The 22,762-nt window shown below is 32.4% G+C and overlaps 1 protein-coding gene across 4 annotated transcripts in view; it reads right to left on the reverse strand.

Annotated features, from left to right (window-relative positions):
- LOC105146935 (uncharacterized) overlaps nt 1-22,762 on the reverse strand; it is a 104,396-nt gene that overhangs the window by 63,506 nt on the left and 18,128 nt on the right. Inside the window, exon 1 of one of the 4 annotated variants that reach the window (XM_087408599.1) lies at nt 22,104-22,307. The exons of the other annotated variants lie outside the window; for them this stretch is intronic. Within the exon in view, the coding sequence (XP_087264725.1) occupies nt 22,104-22,106 (3 nt within the window). The 5' untranslated portion in view covers nt 22,107-22,307. Of the gene's footprint in view, nt 1-22,103; nt 22,308-22,762 lie in introns of those variants that run through there. 4 annotated transcript variants of the gene reach the window in all.

Genomic DNA, 22,762 nt, shown 5'->3' on the forward strand with positions numbered 1-22,762 from the left:
ATCACTTGTAAAACGCTACGAATTAATTCCAACACCTAATATATTTTTCTTTCAGAGTGTAAGCCTCTCAGAAGTAGATTGATCAACTCTATAAAATAAGAAAGAATATTAAAAGTTACGTACTGATCATGTAGTGTTCATTTAGTATTAAAAATAAAAAATTTACGAGAGTGGAGTTGATCAGTTTAGTTTCTGATCCACGTATCAAAGAGAGGGACACGAGAGATTTTCCTTTTACAAAATTCTTGACTTTTTACCAAACGCGCGTGATTTTTCTAAGTAGCTCTTCTAAGTCTTTGTTTTTTCAGCAAATATCTCTCTGCGTACGATACATTAACTTATACTAACATTTGACAAGCTTGATATAAAACTTTGCGTAGCTCCAAGGCTTTAAAAAGAATATTGCGAGGATATTGTTAGAGAGAGATTTAAAAGGCTCGTTTTTTACATCGTTCTTTTGCGCTTCTCTCCTTCATAAGATTTTGTTTTGTAGGGTCGACTGTTATAACTGTTAACTTATAAATGTGTCGTTGAGCGACACTAGCGACAGGCGAATTGTTCAAAGTAAAAGTATCTTAATATTTGATCTACTCGTGTCAGACGCCGTTAGGCACGAAATGTGAAACTTCTAAGGCAGTGACACACATCCGACAGTATCTAGCCGAGTTCATTCCGTCATTTCAGTGTCAAGCTTTATCAATTATTAAAATCTACTCGCACATAAAGTGTCAGCGTACGGGAAAGACACGATTTTAATTTCAAGAACGTGCTAATGCTGTTTGCTGAAATGTTTTAACATTTATATATTTCGATAAAGTAAAAAAAAACGTAAAGAGAAAAAGGGGAGAAAAGAGAGATTTGTTAATCCTATCTCATTCAGTGATTTTTTTTTAACGTAATTACTCGCACTGTTTTTGACATTTCATCAACGTTATACCTCAATTTTCGTTATTCTCTTCGACGATTCATGAATAAAGATTAATAATATTCTACATATTTTTAAATAAATCTTTTAAATAAAAATAAACACAAACAATTTTTTAATTGTGAAACAATTTGTACTGAATTTAATGATATATACATGAAAAGAATGATTTCGCTAAAATATCTAAAAATTTATATAGTCAGTTATAGATTGAAAAATATTGTTTAAGGCATAAAAATAATTTTGTGCGATGCCGAAACTAGTTGATAATACATTAAAATTTTTTGCGGTATTCTTAATCAATGCTTAAATGGTATACATCATTATTTTGATAGTCCAACAAAATCATTTTCAAATCTGTGTCTCTATAAATTTTTAAATACTTCAGCAAAAAAAAATTGTTTTTGCCTGTATAAATAGCTTAAATATATTTAGTGAATTTATAAGATTTTTTTAAGAGAAAAATTTTTTGCATTTATGAATGGATCATTAATGGATGTGTATAATTATGATTATTACATTATAATATATATAATATATATAATATGTATATAATATATCTATAATATATCTATAATAATTAAATGTATATAAGTCTAATTATTTCTACCAAAAAATATATATATAATGGCAACTATAATTATAGTTATTATTGATATAAAAATAGGTTACAATAATTTAATTATAATTTATAATCATTTTTTGGGACAACTCATAATATAGTCAACTATAAATTATAATGTAATTACATTATAACAATTGCAATTATTTTATGATAAAATAATTATAAAAAAACGATAATTATTTTTGGTTGCTAATTATACATTTGTTAATAAAATTATACACATATATACTTATTATCTATTATTAAAATTATAGTTATAATCATAATTATACTATTGTAACCTGAAATTGTCAGATTATAGCCACAGTCAGATTATAATTAATTATAGTCATAAATACCAAAAACTTTTCTCTCAGTGGCAGAGTGTCCTGGACACCTCATGCAAGTAATGAAGGGTTAATGAGACAAGCTTGTCGAGCGGCTCATCTCCTCGACACTTTGGATCTCTGCGCCGAGATCCGCGATCTATCAGCGGTCCGAGCCACGTTCATCCCGCGAATAAGAGCGTAAGTCGATTCAGATGGAGAGGTCGCGCTTCATTATCGCGAAAGTTCGCGAGACGTTAACGAGCGATTAACCGCGCCCACGAAAGAATGAAGTAGCACCCGCGCAATCCATCATTTAAATGAGGGAGCATCGTAAGCGCGGTGTCACTTGGCGGCTCGATATGACGGGTGAAAATGCACAGACGTCATTTCCCGTTTTATTCACCCCCAGGAAAGGAGGGGAAGGAACGGAGGGATGAGATCTGGCAATAACCCGTCAGCGAAACTATGGCGGTCCATTGAATCGCCGCGCGTCAATCGTCGGAATTGTGATACTAGTTTGCGACCCGAGTAAGAAGTATCTCAATCCCAAGCGAAAGCGGCGGAATAGCTGCTGAAAGCACGCAGCGTGAGCTTTAGTCGGCAATGAACATCGTTATCGGGATGTCGAAACGATAAACTCCGCGCGGGGTGTTAAATTATATAACTTGGACTCATCTCAATGGCGAGGGAAAATCACCTCCTCGATTACGTCGTTCGTTGACGGACGCGTCCGTTCGCGTAACCAGAGTCGCCGATAAGATTCACGTAGAGAGAGAACGAGAGAGAATTAAGACCTATTCCCGAAGTTTATAATTGAGGACGAGCACGCGCGACAAATTGGGAGACAAATAGCGAACTTAAGGTGCACCTCGTCTTATTTCCCGCCTTATCTCCTCTCCGACGCCTCCGGCAGATCTCGGCGAAGCTACACTCGGCCGAGCGAAACATGTCGCTCGTAACACGAGAACTTGCGTAGATGCGCGGTATCACCGGGGAACACATTTGCATTCCCGAGAAGTCGCTCCTAGGGTCAAAATGCATTTAAGTTCTTTTAGGTAGAGAACGTCGGGATTGGTGCGACGTACCGAAACAGACGTCTGACTGTCTTGCCTTAACTGGAGTCACGAAGGTGAAGGCGAGAAACTTCCGACAGCGACGGTTCGACGAAGCGAATCAAATTCGAGAGTGCCGCGAACGTTGCGCGCTACCTGTTTAATCAAATTCCGAGGGGGTTCCTCAGATAGCGAGAGAAAGGAAGAGAGGGAGGAATGTCACCAACCGTGAGGGTGGATTACGGCGGTTGTGCGCCGCAGGCGAAAGTTTTGGCGCTGAAACCGCGCGAGAGAGAAAGTTTCCCCGGACATCCGGTAATAAAAGCTCGGGTGTTCGGAAGAAGAAACTTTCCCGGAAGTTCCCGGTTCCTTTCCACGTTTTCTCCGAGCGATGACAAAATTGAATCCTCGTTAAAGCGTCGTCACGTTTCGTCGATCGACATCGACTTTCATGTTGTCCGACATCCCTTCCTTCCCTCCTCTCTTGTCTCCTTCTTACCAATTTAAATTACATTTCATTACAAACCTTTGTAACTGCGATGGTAGGCATTTATTTTGTTTCACGGAAAAACTTTGTGTTAGGTGCAAAACCTTAAAAAAAATATATATATATACCGATGGCAACTATGTAGGTGACAACTACTATAGAAAATATTTTTATATTTAAAATTAATGTACAATATACAATAGTAGTTACAAAGATAATAGTTCAACTATACAGTTAGCTAAGAGTAAACTATTTTATAAAGCTGTAAAACAGTTGCAATAATTATAAAATAATTTATTCAACCATTATTATATATATAAATTAATAAATAAACTTAATATGTATTACTTTCACTTTTAAGAACAAAGTTATATATAAATTATATATATTAATATTAGTTATATATATTAATTATTATATTTACTTCGTACATTAAAATATTAAATAAAAATTCGTACGTGTACAAAGCGAATTTACTCTACTATGCATAGATTAATGGAGCGTATTTAGTTGTGAAAATATTATTAAAAAGATCCACGATAAACAAATTATTATAAATAACGTGCTAGAAGATATTCTTTTTATTCTGCATCTTCTCGTAAAAATATGTTACTGTACGAAAGGCATTAATATCTTTTGTTCCATGCTCGTTTCTTGGCTTTTTAATATTTCATTTTGCCTTCATTAATATTGTAAAATATTCTACATAATATTGTAGAAGAAGTTGATGATAAGTGATAATTTAAAATATAATAAATTATGATTATCTATATCTTGTGTTCAATTTTTATTGTACGCAAAGATATAGATGATCATCATTTATTCCGAATATATTTACATGATTATGTAGCGAACGAAATCTTTTACGAGGTTCGTCACGCGATTATAAATTAAAAATCGGCATCTTTAAGCATCTTCAACAATTAAACATTTCTATTCGCATCAAACTCATGGGAAATATTGAAAATCGTCTATTTTAATTCAAACGTAATTCTTCTCTCATAATCGTCTATTACGCTCTTTAACTCTTTTACTGACTCGGAAACTCTTTATTAGATTTTATATTCTTCCGCGGATGCAATCACGATAAATCGATATAATCGACTATCAACCAATCATCAACCTTCAATCTTTGATTGATTCTCTTTATTCTTTTCACAGACTCATATATAAAATTCTGTGATTCTTCTGCAATAACTTGTAGGTATTTTTCCTCGAAATATGGAGAAGATTCAGCAGCGTATTTTTGCAAGTAGAGGATACAGAAAAAAAAACATCTTTCGAAGCACGCTTGCCATGGACCTTTTAATAGTATTTTCGCAGTTAAATGTGCTTCATTAAACTGTGCATAATAAAGGTAAAGTTAATTTGCTTCCACTATCGTGTTCGACATTAATCAGCTTGACAATGTTGTTTATCTCCGCGTGCATGCAAGGAATTATAATGCAGATTTTTAATGGCTGTTTTAATAGCCATGTATTGGCGCTTAGCCAAGCTTACGCGGCCGCTGCCCGTGTCAAAATGTTACGCTTTTATGAGGACACCGTGTCACATGGTCTTTTAACGGATTAAGGACTACATTGTTTCCGCCTATGTATTATGCTTTTAAAAAACAGGGACGCTTATGGAAAAGTTATACGAATCTTTCGAGTAAACGACGTTTCGCCTCGCATTTATTATCTGGTATGACATTATTATGGCATTTATTTTAGTAACATATAAATATTGGATCGAGGATATTCTATTTTAAATTTACCTATGGATATGTGCGCATAAAAGTAATGTATAAAATTGCATAAATGCATAATGTAAATATACGTATAAAAATCTCCCCGTACTCGCAAATTCCTGAATATCAAGAAAAGTCACGTGAGCGACGCCAAGTTAAACGATTTGCGCCCCAAAGTGGTCAATCCGACGTTAACGTTTAATATCGTCGCTTCTGGCGAAACAGGCGCGGTCATAAATCTATGACTGGTATACATATATTCGCTCGAGTACGTCATCGGCTAAATGACGCCGATTATCGATGAACGAATGTATTACAGTTGATCGCACTTCACGCTTCCACCGGAAATAATTATTTTCGCTTCGTCACCGATCGCAATCGCTGACAGCCGTGAGTCGGTTACTTTAATGAAAGTAATTACGAAGAGAAATGTATGGTCCTATAATTTTTATTGCTTTTAAATGGTATATTAAACGGAAAACATAAAATTTTCATTTCGTCTTTTGCGCGTAGAACTTCCCACACAACTTTGTGATAGAATTCTGAACATCTCGCTTTAATTTCAAATCTCTTCTTAAATTTAAGATTTCTACAATTGTACTTGCACTCATAAACGTAATAAGACTGCACCTCCTATGAAGTTGTTACTCTTGATTTAAAAAGAGCAAAATAACTTGAAACAAACAAAGAAATGTCAAAACTGATATCAAGACATCAAGTTAAATTCTTTCTAACAGAGCAAAGAAGCTACACAATTTTTTGGTGAAGTTTCTGCAAAATAATTATGTAGAAATCTCAAGCATGAGCAATGATGAAAAAAGTTTTGACATTCTAGCAACCAGTTTGAGCAGTTTATATAAAAATTTTGATGGTTTAATAAAACTATTTTTTGATCCGCGCGCGTGTGTCTAACTAAATTTTCAGTAAAACTGTTATTTCTATGTATAATCAGAGAATGTGTAGCTTATATTTACTATGTCTATAATTATACTACAAATATTAAATATACAATATATGATATTTGTAGTATTATATATGTGTATGTGTGTGTGTGGATGTGAGTGTGTGTGTATCTCGATAAGTTTATTAAAGCAAATTTACGATAGATGGAAGATAATATATAAAATATAAAATATAATATTTTATACATGTAATATATAAAATGCAATATAAAATATTGCGCGAGAGTAATCTCGAGAATAAAAAGTCAATTAACGAGTGCTGCATCAATTTCTCGTCACTATAAGAGTCGGATAAACATTAACATTTTTCATTTCCTTTGGCAACAATTAAACAAAAAAAATTAATTATACTTGTAAAATTAATTGAAAAATTGTTCTCCCATTTTTTTATTTTCCTTCCGAAACAGAAAGTCTCAACAAGTTTGCGTGAGTTCTTCTTCGCGATTAAAATTTTATTCAAGTAAGTGTTACAACAGTGACGGTGAAAAAAGTGACGATAGGAAGATTACTCGCCGATATAAATTACATTAGATATTTTCTGGAGGTGTTATGCATTATGCATTACATCCTGAAAGCGACGATATGATTCCTGCAAAATTCTCTTATTTAAAGAACTTAAAGATTTCTTGAACGCGAGGATGCGCGCAGTAACGTCAGATAAATGGCACGTATTTTTACCAAGGAAGAATAATTTAGTCGCATTTTTCTGATTTTGCGAATATATATCGGTCGGCCAACGAGCCGACGGCTCGTACGATGTGAATTTTTGTTCCGTGACTTTTCGAGCATTTTTCCGAGAATTCTCCGAGTGCCGAGTGTGCTTCGATCGTAGAGATGCGCACACACATACATCCACATACAGAGACACATCTTTCTCTCTCTTATTAGATTACCTCCATAAATCGGGACACCTTCCGGGTGGTATATCAAATATGTGCAGGGTGCCTTCGTCCGTAAAAATGTTTGGCACACCTGTACTTATAATCACGATGTGAGCCGCGTTTTCCGATACGCTGTGTATGCATTGAATTAAAATAATTCAATAAATGGGCGAGTTCGCATTCACACACGCAATCCAATAAATCTTAATTACGCGTTATTAAATTTATTCTTTATTTTTTATTGATTAATAGTAATAGCACTGCATCAAAGTCGCGATCGTATCTCGCCGCCAAGGCGGAAGCAATTGTTTTACATTTATTATAATAATGATACACTCGTTCGTAGCTTTTATGCGTCTGTCTCTTATTTTGTTCTAAGGCTGATGATTTGCTTCGAAGACATTTCCTTCGAAGATTCGAAACTTATATTAAAATCTTTGAAGATCGAAACAATATCGATATTTCAATCTTCAAAGAATTAAAATTATACAATTATTAATTTAATATAGTTAATAATATAGCTAAATAGCAATGAATATTTTAAATATATATTTACGAATGTATATTTCGAATATATTCTTTTTTTCTCTATTTTAATATATTCGACTATTCTTTTTAATCTCTGAAATATAATAATTTCAGCCATATTTTTGTTTTTGTTAATTATTGAAAATGACTTAAAAGTGAGTCGAAACGTCTAATTAATTTGTTATTTAATAAAGAATTTGGATTCTTACACGAGCACCTAGTTAGTTTCGATATTTGTACTTTTGTAATTTATTTATTTTTCTATCCGCACAGATATGTTTTTTGAAGTTTTAAAGCTTCAAAGTTATCAAAAATAACCTAAAATGACCTTATATATATTAACAAGCAAAAGAATCATCGAATTATCGTAGTCATCAAGCCGTTCGAAATGACGTTTAGAAAATGGAAATGGCCTTTAGTATTCATCTCGTATATATGAACGGTAAATGATTTTCGTGGGATTCATTCGGCTGATTCATAATCAGTTTAATGAAACGATCGATCCGATCGAGTCCCATAATTTGAAATTTATTCAAATACATTCAACTTCGAAATACATCATCCTGAGATCGAAAATTCGCGATCGATTCGAGGACTGAGGGGCGCTTAAGTTCGCGACCTTCTTATCTTCCTCGTCCTTAATTCTCTTCCGAATATTTCGCCCGCCCAAGGAAAACTTCGTTAACGTTGACGACAACACTAATTGCTTCGCTTGATTCTCGTCAAGCGGTGGGACAGGTGGGGTAGCTGTGCAAGTGGATATCACACCTTGTCGTTGTGCAACGGGTAAGACCACAACCATTATCGTCGACCAACCCTCGTTCTTTAGCACCCGTCGTGTGCCGCTCACGTTTCGTTGGCTAAAAGTAGCGAAACGAAGAGGAAAAAAGGCAAGGGTGACGAAGAGCGGTCCAACTCGAGATCGCAGGATGCTGACGTTGGCATCACGTTGCATAAACATACGTGATCGGGTTCTCTGTCGGGATCGAATTTGAAATGCGACGTTCGATATGGATACGGGTAAACACATGCGGTGCAAGCTCATGGATTGACGTATCGAGGATCGATAGGACTAGTAAAACGTGTGAGCACCTCGGTATGGCGGACCCAAGTATGATAAAAAGACGCGAATAGCTTGGCGGACCGTTAAGTTCCACTGATTCATAATGAATTTGATCTTTTTAGATTTTCGATGAACGCTGACATTCTTTTATAAAACGAACTGGCGCTCTGGTGATAGAGCCGAAGATTAAAATTGGAGATATGATGATGATGGAAATCGGAAAAATTGATGATTATTATTTGGTCTGGAGTTTAAGCGTAAGATTTTTTAATTTAGATCGCATCTAAATTTATGATAATTAAGCGAAAACACACTTTTTATATCAACGATTGGTACAGCTCAAAGGCCAGCACATTTTAAAAAATGTAATATATTTAATATCGTGGGTATGAAATATAATTTGAAATAAAATTATAAGATCTAGTTTCACAACTCACGGTTAACTCTTAACTGAAATTCAACTTATTCATTACCTCTTTTCAATTCTAGAATTAAAACGAGATGGAAAACAAGTTGAACCTCGGTTAAGAGTTAACTATAAGTTGTAAATCTAGATCTTAGAATTTTATTTTGAATTATATTTAACATCCAGGCTCTCAAAATTATCAAAAAGTAAAGCATAAAAACGAGGACTAAAGAGAGTTACAATGCGGTATTTAGAACATTAATTAATTTATTTTAAAATGTTTTATATTCAAATTACTTGGTTGAATGTTTCAACTCCATTTTGAGTCATCTTCAGCATCAAATTAAAAAGTTAAATGCTCAGAAGACCCAGAATGAGCAATCTCCTAGTTATATTTTTAATACGTTGTATCGTTCAAATATAAGATCTGTACTTTTTCCACCTCAAGTTCTGAACTGGTGTATACTGGCAATAAGTTAAAGTGAGGCAGATATAGTTTGTTATAGTAGAAACAAGTATAGTTTGTAACTTATTACAGGAGAATTCTGAACTAGTTCAGAACTAGTTCAGAATTCTTCGAGATAGAACAGACCTATAATTCTCACCGTGTTGATCTTGATATAAATATCATCAAGATGGTGTGGATTTCATACCATAGGTTTTAAACTATACTGTTAAATTTACATCTATGAAATTGTATTCATTTATATGTATTAATTTATATCAATACCAATGTAAAAATTATACATATAAATACTGTACGATATTAAATCTATATATTTTTTTGATTCGCACAGTTTAGAATTATACTTTATTTTGATTAAACATTTGTCTTTTAAAATAAATCTAAGCCTCCAATATATCGTCAGATATATTGGAATTAACATTGTTAACGCGATCCGACGCGCTCGTCTATAAATCAGTGGCAGATCTAGCATCATTTATTCTTTAAATAAATCATGAACGTACACATTAACATCGCGATGACGAGCAATTTTGCAGAGCACATCCTCTCATCCTCTCATCCGAAAACTCAAATATGCTCCGCAATTTGTTGCAGATCGGGGATGAGAGGAAATCATTTTCGAGATGGTAACGTTATGTAGCATTTGCATAATGCATGGCAAATAAGAGACATTTTTGAATACAGATTTCCATATATTGCACTAGACCGCTAATAAAGTTGTACTTAGTGTGGAATAAAAGTCGTGTAGGTACAAGGTGTAAAATTTCGTATGCAACAAGTATTATTAAGTATGCAGCATGTCATAGGCTTTTTCGACATTTTTGTTTAAAATCAATAATATTATCTTTTATTCATTTAGATTAATGTCCATTTCTACCAATACAGATTAATTGCTTGGTTCAACTTATTTTTGAATTGAGAGAACGCCCGCATGAAATAAGGAAAATCCGGATTTATATCCTGGCTGAGGTAGTATTTTTTGTAATAAATTATTTACAGCTTTCTAAGATAATCTAAGATAATTATTTGCATCAATAATATTAAATTGTTTGTTAATTAATTTGTGATATTACTATTTCAACTTCGATTAGCATTGTTTCAAGATTGACAAATAATCGCACAGTTTGCTTGAACTGAAAATTGTAAAATTTACAAGAAATATTATTTAAGCACGAAGACCCACCTTGATCAAATATAATATTTTTGCTGTGTGTTTAACTCATTTTTTTAAGACTAACAATAAAAATGAGAAAAAATGAATAAGTTGAGAAGAATCGAGATTAAAGTATCTATCTTGGTAGAAATGGGCATTAGTGTGTGTTGCACATATTTATTCTTACTGCATATTGCATTATCTTTCACAATATTCTTAAACACTCAGTATGTGATATTTTATCTCATAGTAAGTATGGCTACCAGCATTATATTTTACCGTGAATTCGCTAGGTGTTAGCGGTCTAGAGTAATATACAGAAGCCAGTGTTTTCGAATTAACGTTGTACACTTGTCACCTCTTTTACGACACTGAAGTTGACACTATAACTCGTTAAATTCACAGCAAATGAGAAGCTTTAAATCCGCCATTCTAATCTTTTACACTGAAAAAAAATCTGGTTGTATTAATTGGAATGCCTAAAAATGAAAAAAAAAATCAAAATTTTCTGATTGAATCTAAATTCTAGTTAAGATAAACCAGAATTCTAATTGATATGATCAGAATCTTCTGGTTTATTTATTTTTAACAAAAAAATTTTTCTCAGTGCATTTTAATGTTATACCATGGCCTGTTCCGTTGCAATTGACGACACGTCCGTAAAAGAAAAATCAGATATAACTTTTGCTATTTTATACACGCTGCTCCATGGCGTTTTATGAATTATTTCAGTTCATTCTCTTGAGAAAAGTATGCGTTAGAGTTGCAGTAGTTTTTAGTTTTCTTACATAATGTTTTTTTTTCGAGAGAACAAATTGGAATAACTCGCGAAACACAGCGAAGTAATATTTACAAAATAATCAGCAAAATTGTATAGGAAAGTGAAGTACATAGGAAATGAAATGTTGCTTAGGAACATTTAAATAGGATCAATTATGATAAGTCAAGAGTTACTACGACACAGAAATAGCTGCGACTCGTGGAAGGAGATGAAATGGAATTATGTCTATATGAATATATTTTATCTTTTTTCAGTATATTTATCATTGAAGAATATATCTTGCTTATTAACTTATATTATTGTAATATACATTAATTAGGAATTCCATTTCTCTATTTAATGCATGTATGAAATGTTCATAAGACCGATGTAAACCTGGCGCCCAACTTTATCAAAAATAAAAATTAATACCGTAGCGCGTTTATACTTCGTTTGTACTTATTTGTATCAATCATTATTTCGTTTGTACCTTAAACAATTAAACAAAAAGTGAAAAATAAAAAAATGACCAGCGCGCAACTTTAAGATTTTTTAATTTCATTTATGCCATTTGAAGGAGAATCGTTTGTACCTCTCTTACTTTCGTTTGTATCTCAAAGGATTCGGAGATATTTTTCAATTTATGCGCAACCCCTAAATAGCGAACTTAGCCAATTTTCAAGATATCGAAATGAGATCAACGGCATTCGAAAGAGAATTATTTGTATTCGTTTGTACCTCAAAGTATGAGAGGTACAAACAGATACAAATGATTCTCTTTCAAATGATGTTGGTCCCATTTTGATATCTTTTAAAATGGCCGACTTTTCCTCTTGGCGCATTTCCGAAATTTTGAAATCGCTGTCTTCAAACTCTTTGAGATACAAACGAAAATAAGAGAAGTACAAACAAGTACAAACAATCCTCTTTCGAATGCCGTTGTTCTCATTTCGATATCTTGAAAATTGACCAAGTTCGCTATACAAGGATTGCGCAAAAATTGCAAAGCGCTCCGAACCCTTTGAGGTACAAACAAAAGTAAGAGAAGTACAAACGAAATAATGATCGATATAAACAGATACAAACGAAGTACAAACGCGCTACGGTATTAATTTTTATTTTTGATAAAGTTGGACGCTAGGTTCACATCGGTTCCATAAGATTTTAAGCGAATGATAATTTTAAAGCTTCCCACTGTCGATCCATCTGACATTGTTATTTATATCTATTAATGCAAAAATAATTAATTAAGTATAAATGTGTAAACGCGGTACATTTACTATTTCGCTTGTGAATAATTTTTGAAATACTTTTTTTGTAGATCGCTGCATCTAAAGGATTAAAACGACAAGAATTTCCGCGGCTGCATTTCACGATGTTCCACTGTTAGATTTCTAGATTTTTGGATCCCGTTAAAATCAGAGCGAATTTCCATACCGGAGATTCCGCACGTGGTGTCCGCAGCAATTAGCACGCCAGTCGCCAAGAAAAAAAACGTGCAGCCGATTAAAGAACATCCGGAGAAGAACTGCTAGCGTAAGTGGTGGAAGAAGCAGTGGAAGAAACGATGGGAAAGAGAGAAGGAAAGAAAAATCGCGGCTGAAAAAGGAGATTTACGAGCGGCAGGTAGAAGTACGATAAGGCGCGAGCACTCGATCACGTTGTCCTGCATTTTGATTGAATGAGAGGCGCAGAAGACACTGGCGCGATTCATTTCAGCGCCTGCCGCGCCGCGCGAAAATTTACATGACGATCACTGATCACGGGTTATAAACCGCGAAGATAGTGACTCGGAACAGGAAGATTGGGATCGGCATAACACGTTACAAGACAGGCAAGAAGCGACAAAGTACGCCGTCATATGACATCGATAAGCTCCCATTGATACTCGTGACGGGGAGTAGATCGTTGAAAAGATATTGATACTCGGTAATAGACAAGGGAGATGAAACCCGCAGAATCGGATAACAACTGGTACGCATTACAGCAAGTTGAATTGTTTCCAGTTCAAAACTTATTATATCCTATGATACGATCGGTAAAAAATATTTCATATTTGTTTGAAACCGATTTTTGCTAATATTTTTGTGTTAACTTTTTAACATACCCGAGTGTTAATTTAAAATCGTCTCAACTTATTAAGAACCGCTGGTCGATTTTTCAAAAAAATAGATTAACTTTGAGACCAAATTTGGACCAATGGTCGCAAAATCAACCATCCCCCCCTGCCTAAATGATCCAGGGAAAATTTTTGACAAGTAGGCTCCTTTAAAGCATGGTAGCTTATCATTAAAAGGATTTTAAATTTTGAGAAAAAAATTTATCTTGGTCCTTAATGGGTTAAAATTGCCTTAAAATGTCTTAAAATTTGAAGAATGTCTTAATATTATATTCAAATATTACATTATAATATTATATTATATTCAAATATTACACATTATTGTGTTATTAATTAAAATATGTTAAATTAATATAATGTATTATTTATTTGAATGTTTAACATATTGTGTTATTTTTATATTTAATATTTAAACATTTTGTGTTAAATCAATATTTTTTCCTTTAATTCACACGATTGGGTTATTCATGTTCTATATACACTCTTTTTTTTTTAAATATTAAGAATACTTGGCTAAATAATGATCTCAATCTTTTCCTTTTTTTTAATATACAATCTTACAAATTTCTAAAAATGTTAAAGTATATGAAAAATTATATTTAACAGTTTTTGGACCAGAAAATTATCGTGTGTATTAAGAATTAACTTTCCGTCTGTTAAGTATTTGAATCTTTTTTGGCAAAAGCGAAATTTCATTTTCAAATTTCTCCAAAATAAAGGAGGGAAATAGAGTCCAGTTTTCCTTCGAAAATATTATGTAAATATCTATATGTGTAAAAATATCTACTATATAATATTGGTAATATAATGGAGATGTTGAAAAGCAAAAACCAATAAAATGTGTCAAAAAAAATATAATGATACCTATTATACATTATCAGAAACATCAAAACTTGCTTATCACGGTGAAATTATGTGCATACGTTTACTAATTGTTGCAACGCGTTCTACTATTAAAGTAACTCAATTTTTTCTGTCAAAATAACTTTAAACTTTACTGTCTAAAATAAATTTTTATGTATTTTTATTTAATATTCTTATAACGTTTACAGTTAATTAACATTGGCTACACTGCTAAAGATTGAGGATACACTGCTAAAAATTGAACTACTACACACAGATTTTTGTTGCAACAGAAATTTTTTAAATGTGCAATTGAAATAAAATTTTTTTCATTTAAATCTTAATTTTTAAAAAAATATGTCTACTTTTCTAATTCAAAATAATTTTTTATTCAGATTCTGAATCACCGCTAAACTTTTCGTATTGACTTTTTCATAATTTTTTTCATTTTGTTAAAAAATACGTGCAATGCATTCTTAAATTTGATTCAAATTTTCCAACTATATTTTGTCAAAGCTTTTCAACAATTTATTGTGAACTACAACGTCGACAAATGAGTTTTATTATTCTGATAATAAAAAACTGATTGCAATTGGATCAACATGCATTGCGGCAAATATTATACATTTAACATAATCTTCAGTGAAGTCTGTTACGATGTTGACCCGCCATCGAAGTGTAACTAAGAACCTAATTTATGCGTTGCAATTGTATTTTGTTATCAGAGATAATCAAATTCATCAGTCCCTTTTACATTTGTCTGCTCAATGAATCCGAAACGTCAATGACTTCCAGATCACCGAATCGATTCAATCACTGACACAATAAGAAATTATTCAACGGAGACGAAGATACAACAGCGACCCGATAGGTCATCTTTCCAATTATTTCGCATCTTTTCCTTCGTCTTCCTCCGAGTGGCAGTGACGTCAATGGAAAAGCCGGCACTTCTCAAATTGACTGTAATACATCGGCCGATTAATGTAATACCGTGAGTTGTAACAAGCACGATACTCAATGCCGTGTTCGTGCAGATCTAAACAGTCTTTTGCCATGATTCGATTTTCCTCGTGTATCAACAGCGGCAGCTTAAGTATTGGTGGATAAGTAATTGCATCTCGGACGCGAGTTTCGGTTTAGCAGAAACGCCGCAAACAAAGTCCCCTCTCGGCGAATAGCCCTAAAATCTTAGGGCAAAATTTGCCAGCATATTTTTCAAGATATATAAATAAGACACAATCTACATTAATTATCAAGTACCCTTAAAACACACACAAAGCCTTCGTTTTACTCCCCCGAACTATTCGGGAGTTAATTCTCATCAAATTTCACAAAGCTCGCTAAAATTATCTCGCCGCTCACGTCATAATTATGAATATGTGACACACTGCCTTTCTCTCTTTTCTCGTCCTATAGCAAATTTTTTCTACCTGGAAGATTGTATTCAAAATTGACATAAAAATTATTAAACATCAAGATCCAGTCTTGGCCGTATTTGGCAATTCTTTCTTATTTCGAAGGAGAATATTTAAAGAAAAAAATATATTTAAAAAAGTAACTAAAGAATAATTTTGAATAGAATTAAGAAAAGTTAAATGAAGAATTAATACAAAAGAAATTTTAAAATAATTTAAAAAAGAACATACTGAAAAGAGAATGTATTTATAAAAAATGTATTAAAAAACGAAAATGTTTTAAAAACCGAGAATCGAGTTTATTTTCTCGAGAGAAAGAGCGATTGCACAATCAGAAAAAACAAATAATATCAAATTAACATGAAATAGAAGAATATTATTTCCTGCAAAACGAATTGTACGATCTGAGCAATTATTAAAAAAAATATTTAAAAAAGAAATCTCTCTGACGTTCTCTTGCATTCTCTTTATGTGGAATAGAAAAATAGATATATAGAATAAATATATAGATATATTGAGGAACATATGCGGCTTATCAGTCGTTTTCAATTGTGGATACGCGAGATTACCAGAAATTAACCGATTAATCACCATAACGGGGAGGACGACAAACACGTTGAGGATGAACTCGTTAGCGCTGCGGTTAACCGCCTGTTTACAGCCGATTTCGTGCACTACGTCATCGTCAGATATAATTGCGATTTCGATAAGCCTAATGATTGTGTGCCGTAACATTCACAAACCGATCCAAATTGCAACAGTTATTACGAGACATTAATACGAGAGATTAATTTACATATCAGGCATAATATCACATCATTTTAAAGATTATTATTCACAAAATTTCCTTATACACACAAAAAGAAAGGTTTTAAAATATATATTTAAAAATTTGGATAGATACAGATCTAAAAATATTTTGTTAAACTCATCAACTATCAAAATAGTTAAATAGGATGTTTAAGCATGATGATAATGTTGCAAAAAATTTAGACAGTCTGGCAACCAATTTCAATGTCCTGTAGAGAATTATATTTTAATAGTCCAACAAAATTATTTTCAGATCTGTGTAGCTAAATTTTTACTCATAGATAGAATGATCAAATCTAACCGAAATAAACTAGAATATTTCTTTGAAAAGTAGGACACTAAGACATAAATATTAGGTATAATAAAAAGAAATCCGTTATTTTTATTATACCTAATATATAAAACAAAAAAAGAGAAGATTTTAGATTAAATTGTGTAAAATAAGTTGTATATCTGAACTTAAAAATAGAAAAAAAATAATATATTTAAAAACCCTATACAGTAAAAAAACTATTTATGTTAAAACGAATCCTTGTTAAAATTTTCATGTTAAATTTTTAACATATTCGAATTTTAATTTAACATAATATGATTGTGTTATTTGAATATTTTGTATTAAATTAAAAATTAACATTTTTCAGTGTTAAAATAACACAATTCATAGGCAAGTAAACAAATAACAAAAATAATATAGTTTTAAAACATAAATTCTAAGAATAAATGATTAAAATGTGTGTGTTGATTTAATATATTATAAACGTATGTTAATTTTACTGAAGAAATATGTTCTGTACAACTAGTTACATATTTTATATGTAAAAAGGTACAAATATTTTATTTTATTTCCTCTTTGTAAATATCTTAAATTTATATACTATGTTAAATATTAGGTGTAGTAAAAAGAAATCCATTATTTTTGCAATAGATGGCTTTAGTAATCTGTATCACGTGTAGACGAGATACAGATTACTAAAGCCATCTATTGCAAAAATAATGGATTTCTTTTTACTACACCTAATATCACAGAGACATCCCCTAAACTATAAATGCAAAAATAGCATCTAATTTCAGTTAAATTTAATATTATAAATGTGTCAACTTAACATAAAATTTATTTTTAAATTGTGTCAAAATATTACGCTTCTTATGTTAATTTTTTAAGTGTTACTTTCTAACATATTCATCTTATTTAACACAAAATTTTTTACTGTGTAAGAACATAAAAATGTAATGTACTTAATATTAGTAAAAAGTAGTTTTAATATAATATTTATCAGATACATAGTATCAGATACATAGTAATGATTTAGTGATTACTATTTTTTTATGCGATGAGCTTAATTTCCGGTCTCTCTCTCTCTCTCTCTCTCTGTCTCTCTCTCTCTCAAAATGAGTACTCTCCGGACACGTTGAAAAGCTGAACGTCCAGCTGAACGTCCCTGGACGCTTAAAAAAAAAAAAAGTATAAGGGAAAAACCGGACGTCTGGGTCACCCTACAGTCACACACAGCAAGCATACATGTAGAAGTGGACCAGAACAAGGATAGTTCGAAATAACTTTTATTCCTTTCTATCACAAGCAAAATAATCGAAATAAATCTAGTTATAGAAGTTTGTGTGTAGTATGTTCAAACTAAACTTGTCAATGGACATCATCTCATTAATGACTAAAGGTAAGTTCACAGACTATATTTATCAGTCTAACTAGTGTTTTAAAAAATAATTTTAAGACACTAAAATGCAAATTGATATTACGAGATATAAAATAATAGATCGCAGTAAAAAGAAAAATAAACTTTTATGCGAAACGTGAATGCCTACATTACGAATAGCTATATTGATAAAAAAATAAAAGATCGATCGAAAGAAAACACACGACGGCCGTTTGTCAACACTCTATACGATATTCTACGTAGGCTTGGAAAGCGAAATATTATCATAACATATTCTTCGATAAAATTGTCATAACGTATTATGTATTCTTCGATAAAAATTTTCCCTTTCGCCAATGGTCCCACAGGGAAATTATAAATTCACATATCTTCACTGCAATTATCAATTAATTTAAATAACGGCAATAATAATGGAAATAAAATCGATGCAGTATTACCACAATGGAATAAATAAATTAATAATTTCGTAAAAGAGAGTAGTCTATATAAAAGAGCAATAAAATTAAGCCAGTTTTATTAGAATATTAGTCGATCACCGAGAAATTCGCGGTTTTCTGGTCAAAGTATATCGAAATTTATTGCGAGACTGATAAAACGGTAAAGACGATATAACTCTTAGCCAAGTTCATAAACCGCTGCACAAAGGATCTCTGCGCCATTCATTCCTTAACAATGTTTAGCTGAAGGTGAATACTGGAGGTATATCTAATATTATGGAGATATAAATTGAATACGCATAAAAATATTCAGTACATTTTCTTTGCTATTATTTTAATAATTCTCTATTGCAATCTTATTTCTAATACATTGGCGGTTAATCTTTAACGTATATTATATGTAAAATTCATACGCGGAAAACATAGTTTTACTGAAATATCTAAAAATTTAGCCAAATACATCTTTAGCTATATAGTTAGATCTGTAAGTAATTTTGTTAAACTATCAAAATAATTATGTAGAAACTACAGAGATTTTTGGATCGGTATTCATAGTTGATTCTTATTGTAAGATTCTTTCTTAAGATATTAATACGATTCTGTGATTGATATTTTAAGACTGTACTTAAAACGATCTTAAATATTAGGTGTTGGAATTAATTCGTAGCGTTTTACAAGTGATGGGAAGTACTTTCATTAATGTATTTTTTAATGCTCATGTGAAATAAATAACATTCTTTCATTAAAAACGCTACGAATTAATTCCAACACCTAATATAAGAACCGACTATAATTACTAGCCTTCACTTAAAAAAAGAAGTGTTTAATTTTACGATTAAAATGTTTTATTCTTGTTTCCATTTTTAAACACTTTAACATGTTTTACTTTTACACTATGTATTTTAAATCCAAACATATAGTGTTTTGTTTATTGAAAAAATTTAAAACTAAATCTTTCAGGCTGGGTTGTTTTACTTTTCGGTAAATTTCATCTCACTGTCTTACTCTCTTATGCTCTTACTTTTAATGTTTATTTATCAAATAGATAAATTACCACATAGTTTATCTGAAGATAAAATAACTGGCCCTTAGTGTTTAAAAAACGGAGACAAGAATAAAACATTTAAATATCTAAAAAATAAACACTTCTTTTTTCAGTGTTATAACTAGACTGTTCACTTAGTCGCCTAGTTTAATATTAAACTTCCGCAATAAGGGCTCCCACTTCTTGATTTACTTACACATATATAAATCATATAGAGAGTGCGCTTTGTTATTCATTGCAAGTATGGAAAATCTATATATTATAAGTTTACATTATGTATATAGTATAGTAAATTTTCAGTACTCGCAATGAATAACAAAACGTAGTCATAATTACGTAATACAATCATGTGGTATATTAGCAGACAATACGCATACATGTGCATAGGTGGATCACAACAAGAATAACTTAAAATTGTTTTCATCTCTTTCTAACACGTGCAAAATAATCGCAGTGAACATTCTAGTCCTAGAACTTTTTATAGTCTTTTTTTATTCTAGAAGTTTGCGTGTAGGATATTCAAACTAGTTAGAATGTCAAAATTTGTTGCAGTATTGTTCATGATGCTTGAGTCTCTGACAAAATTATTTCGATAGTTTAACAAAATTATTTTCAAATCTATCTAAATGTTTAGATACTTAGCAAAATCGTTCTTTCCATCTAATAATTATAAACATATTACGTTCGCGATGTGCGCTTTAAATTCTAATTTTAATGAAATTGCGCAAATTGTATAATTTGCCTCATATATTTTTCACTCATTAATCTGTTGTTAGTTTCAAGAAATAAATTGCAGAGTATGCGGGGCACATTGTTGCGCGACAAATATATTTGTTCTTCGCTTCACGAGTGCAGGCTTTTTTTCTATGCATCCGACATCGCGAAATTGCGTTACATAACGCAATTTAGTATTTTCATACGGAAGAGAAGCTCCTGGGAATCCTGACGAAATCGCGTGCTGCAAACGATAGACGATAAAAGTTTTGCTTTGGCAGAAAAATGTATTGCAATCAGTGGTGCCACGATCGCTGAACCAGAAAGCGGGCAATTGTCAGAGATGTAACATCGTTCTTGTTCATAATGCATTCGTTGCAATGCGCTTAAAAAGAATTTTTATTTTCTTTTATAGAGAGAAAAAATACATGTACACGCACGTTTCGTGCATATCAATGTGATGATCGCCAAGTCATGTGGAATTTTGGTTCGCAAATATTGAATCGCGAATATTACACTATCAAGACGCTATTATGAATCTTGAAATGAGGAGAAAATTAGAAAAGTGAGCGAATTTTCTAGAATATTTATAACTTCATTAGATCTAAATCAATTAGCAAAATAAATATATTTTTTATCCAAGGGTTTTTAATGCTTAATTATTTCAGAATGAATTTATATACATATTCAATTTTGCATTCCGAAATCTTTTTCGGTTTTGAAAAGCACTCATGACAGAATAAAGTAGTATAAATCACATATTAAATTGACAAGTAATTTAATAATGTTAAAGCTAATAAGTATCTTAGAAGGATATTAATAATTTTATGCTAATCTAAGCATCTTAAGAATTGTAAATAATTTAATTTATTGTGAAAAATATTACCTCAGCCTGGATTTGAATCTGGATCTTCATCAGGTCTGTTCGCTTTGTTTGAAATGTTTAAAAATTTTTGCTAAAATGAAATAAATACATATTTGAGCATTGAAGAGAGGAAAAGAAAAGTATAAAAAGTGTAATCAACGCGAATAGACCTATTGGTCAATATCTAGTGAATTTATTCACTTTTGTATATAATTTTCATTTCAAGAATCATAATAAGCTCTCTAGGTAGAATCTGAATCTTAAAATCGATGTTGGGGGCGTTCCAGTTACGGATGCGTCAAGTACAAGATAGCACGAAAATCTCGCGCTTTACATCCAAGACAAAGAGAGGAAAACGAGTGAAAGATGTAAAGTGAACTGAAAGAAACGTGAGGATGAGAACAAGAAGCGAGGGGTGATGGGTGGACCGCCGGAGAGAAGAGATCCGCGCACAATCCTCCCCACTTCCGGTTTAAAATGCCACGAGACACCCAGTTACAATGTATCTTGCAATTCTCCCTCTTTCTCCCTGCGTTTCTTTAACTTCTGCGTATTTTATCCCCTGCGTCTTCACTTTTCATGATTTCCGGTAAAACGAAGGCTTACTCAGACGACTTTAAGGTACCTCCCTGCAGCAGAAAGCACATTGCAGTGAATGCAGCGCGATGCACCTTGAGAAGTGTACCTAAGTCGTACCTGGTCTTGGAAATTTTGATTACGACATTGAGAGCGAGATATTTTTCGGAAAACGCAAAGCTTGTTTATACTACTGCCTTTTATCACAAATTCCAGATTTCATATTCTCCGAATGATGTCAGAATAAAATAAATTACATACCATTCATGTAATAAAAAGGACAGTTCCGTCAGAGGATGACCGATTTATTCAGCTCGCTCTCCTTTGTTTGCTCTTTACACAATCTATAGAATATCGAGCAACAGGAGGTACGCACCCGGAGGAATAGATATATTCCTGCAGAAATATACGTAAAGACCGATGTGTGTGCACAGGAAAACGCTTCTCGTGTTATCGTTGACTTTCGCTTGTGCGGAATCCGAGTTATGAATGATGTTCAACGTTGCAATAACATCAACGGACAGAGCGAGAAAAACGATGCGACAGAGAGCTATAATTCCTAACTTTTATCCGCCTTTGTCCGCGATGTAATGAATGCGGTTCCGTATAAAATTACGACGGTGGACATGTTTTGAGCGATCGCTGCAAACGACACCGCAAAAGTCGATTTAAATGTACGAGCTCGTCCATTTTATTCGCATTGAGGAAGGAAGTGTACCTTAAGACGCGGAAAAGGGAAGAGGGGGGGGTGGGGGAGAGAGAGAGAGAAAGACATCGAAAACTTTGCACTGTCGCGAAATCAGCTTTCGTGGTCGAAACAGTTTGCATAAATTTACCGATTATGTTAATTTTTTCTTTCTTTCAAGGCAGAATTAGTTGTCTTTAAGAAAGAGTTCAAACGTTTGAACATTTCACTGCTA

The sequence above is a fragment of the Acromyrmex echinatior genome, chromosome 1, assembly GCF_024713525.1.
Source record: "Acromyrmex echinatior isolate Ae372 chromosome 1, ASM2471352v2, whole genome shotgun sequence".
Taxonomy (NCBI): Eukaryota; Metazoa; Arthropoda; class Insecta; order Hymenoptera; family Formicidae; genus Acromyrmex; species Acromyrmex echinatior.